We start from the raw sequence: 2,439 nt of genomic DNA, 5'->3' as shown, positions 1-2,439 counted from the left end.
GGTTCCTTCTAATTAACAAGATGAAAATTAACTACCCTCTCCAGAGCATCACACAGGCAACTAGTCAAAGCAATGGGTATATTGAGGTCATTTGATTGGAGGACCCCCTTGTACATAGTTTCAGGGTCTATTTTAGTATTAATTAGTATTGGATTCCAGGGTCTGATTCTGTTTTTTACAATTTCAGGTGTCAGCCACTGACAGAGATCTGCAAAATAACACAGTAACCTACAAAATAACCAGCGGAAATGAAGACAGGATCTTTTTAATTGAATCCCAAGAGGGAAACATCCGAGTGAACAAAACAATGGCTCACAAGCTCAACTACGACACAAAGAAGCAATACATTTTACTGGTCCAAGCCAAAGATTGTATGTATACATCCAGTTTTCCTGCTTTTAAATGTTTAAATATATATATGGTGCTCATTATATTTGCATATTTGATCTTAGTTACATTAGAGCCGATCAGTCGTTACATTAATATGTTTGTGTCTACTTGTGTGTATATTTGTAATGTTTTCAGGACATACAATTTACGTTTTCTCGCTATAATTATTCATGCACGTTTAATTTGTTATTAAAATTATTGTCTAACAGCGTTTAACATAGACCTCCAAAACTATCGCGTGCAGATGGCCAATTTCTGGCCATAGTTAAGTTCTGTGTTAAGTACAACTTATCTTCACTGTTAAGTACGGCTTTAAAGAGGACAGAAGCATGAACTTTCACCTTGTTTATAAAGTTTGAAATAGCAAACAGCACAAGTAAATAAACGCTCTAATAACGAAATGTATTCCTGAATTTCAAATATGATAGAAGTGTTAATGGTTAAAAGAATTAAGACGGTTTTGGATAGTTTTAAAGTTGGATCACGAGAGATAAGATAAAGAGGAACACTGTTGTATTGCAAGTAAAATCATTGTAAAAACTAGTTTTCAATATTATAATAACTTTTGGAAGAAAGTAAACAACTGTTTAAAAATTATTAAAATATATCTTGATTTCTTCCTTAGCTCACAACAGTCCACAATATGGCTTAACTACTGTGACCATTGACGTACTTGATACTAACGACCACCCCCCTGTCTTCACGAAACCAGCTTTCTCTATTGGCATACCGGAGAACAAACCCGCTGGACATTGCTTTTTAAAGGTATGAAAAATACAGCCAGCTTGAACAATTTGTTTGCTGTCAATGTGTGTTTTGGCAGTGGCTAAAGACAGATTGGCTTATCTGAAAACAGATTTCCTTCGCTTTAGTTACACTGAACGATGGATTATTTCCACTCTTTACGCTGTTAGATTTTTGCTACACAGTGGGCCCAGGGATCGAACCCTACTTTTTTAGCATCACATGCTATGAAGCTTACCAGTGAGCCACCTAGGGGCAATTCTTATAATAAGTTAATCCGTTCTACTAAGTAACAAACACATATATTTCCTCTCACTTCTCATCAGAGTTCATATTACAGTACGAGTTTCTATAAAGCTGTAAGTTAAACTCAAAATGTATTTTAAAAAATCCTCAAAATTACAGACTATTGAATATCTAAGGTACCGTCTAGAAGTCTTGATAAATCTGTTTACTTGAAAATAAGCTTCAATACTTTTCATAAATTACAAAGTATTTAAAATGTTTCCGTTACTGAAATCTCTATGATGATATTTATTTCTAAGAATTGAACATTATCCATTCGACAAAATAAAATGGTTGAAACATGTTTTTCTCATGGTAAATATGTATAGATAAAATGTACACCCTCAAAAAAAGAAAAGTAATCATGAATCATGTTTCAAGTGGTCCACAGTGGAATTTGTCTTGCAGAAACCATACTGGATGACTAATGAACAAAGTTGAAATAGACCCTGAAACTATATACAAGAATAATGAACAAAGTTGAAATAGACCCTGAAACTATATACAAGAATAATGAACAAAGTTGAAATAGACCCTGAAACTATATACAAGACTAATGAACAAAGTTGAAATAGACCCTGAAACTATATACAAGAATAATGAACAAAGTTGAAATAGACCCTGAAACTATATACAAGAATAATGAACAGACTCAAATTAGACCCTGAAACTATATACAAGAATAATGAACAGACTCAAATTAGACCCTGAAACTATATACAAGAATAATGAACAGACTCAAATTAGACCCTGAAACTATAAACAAGAATAATGAACAGACTCAAATTAGACCCTGAAACTATAGACAAGAATAATGAACAGACTCAAATTAGACCCTGAAACTATATACTGGACATCTGAGTATAATAAATGTTTTCATTGTTCTTTTAACCATCTGGGCTTAAGCTGTACAGTAAGATAGCTTATTATCAATGTTCGGGATGATGTTCCATCTCTGTTTATAAACATGAATATTTCTACAAAACAAACCAGAGTCATCAGTGTTCAGGACGATGTTCC

General features: G+C 33.3%; 1 protein-coding gene across 1 annotated transcript in view; it reads left to right on the top strand.

The window, feature by feature from the left end:
• Window positions 1-2,439, top strand: part of LOC106476557 (cadherin EGF LAG seven-pass G-type receptor 3-like) — a gene marked incomplete at both ends in the record, with an annotated part of 13,590 nt that overhangs the window by 1,993 nt on the left and 9,158 nt on the right. Inside the window, 2 exons of the mRNA XM_013937206.1 lie at window positions 188-371; window positions 1,016-1,155. Of these exons, the coding sequence (XP_013792660.1) occupies window positions 188-371; window positions 1,016-1,155 (324 nt within the window). The remainder of the gene's footprint in view (window positions 1-187; window positions 372-1,015; window positions 1,156-2,439) is intronic.

This window comes from Limulus polyphemus, unplaced genomic scaffold (assembly GCF_000517525.1).
Source record: "Limulus polyphemus unplaced genomic scaffold, Limulus_polyphemus-2.1.2 Scaffold10886, whole genome shotgun sequence".
Classification (NCBI taxonomy): domain Eukaryota; kingdom Metazoa; phylum Arthropoda; class Merostomata; order Xiphosura; family Limulidae; genus Limulus; species Limulus polyphemus.
Note: the sequence above shows the minus strand (reverse complement) of the source record. Positions and strands in the feature narration are given on the sequence as shown.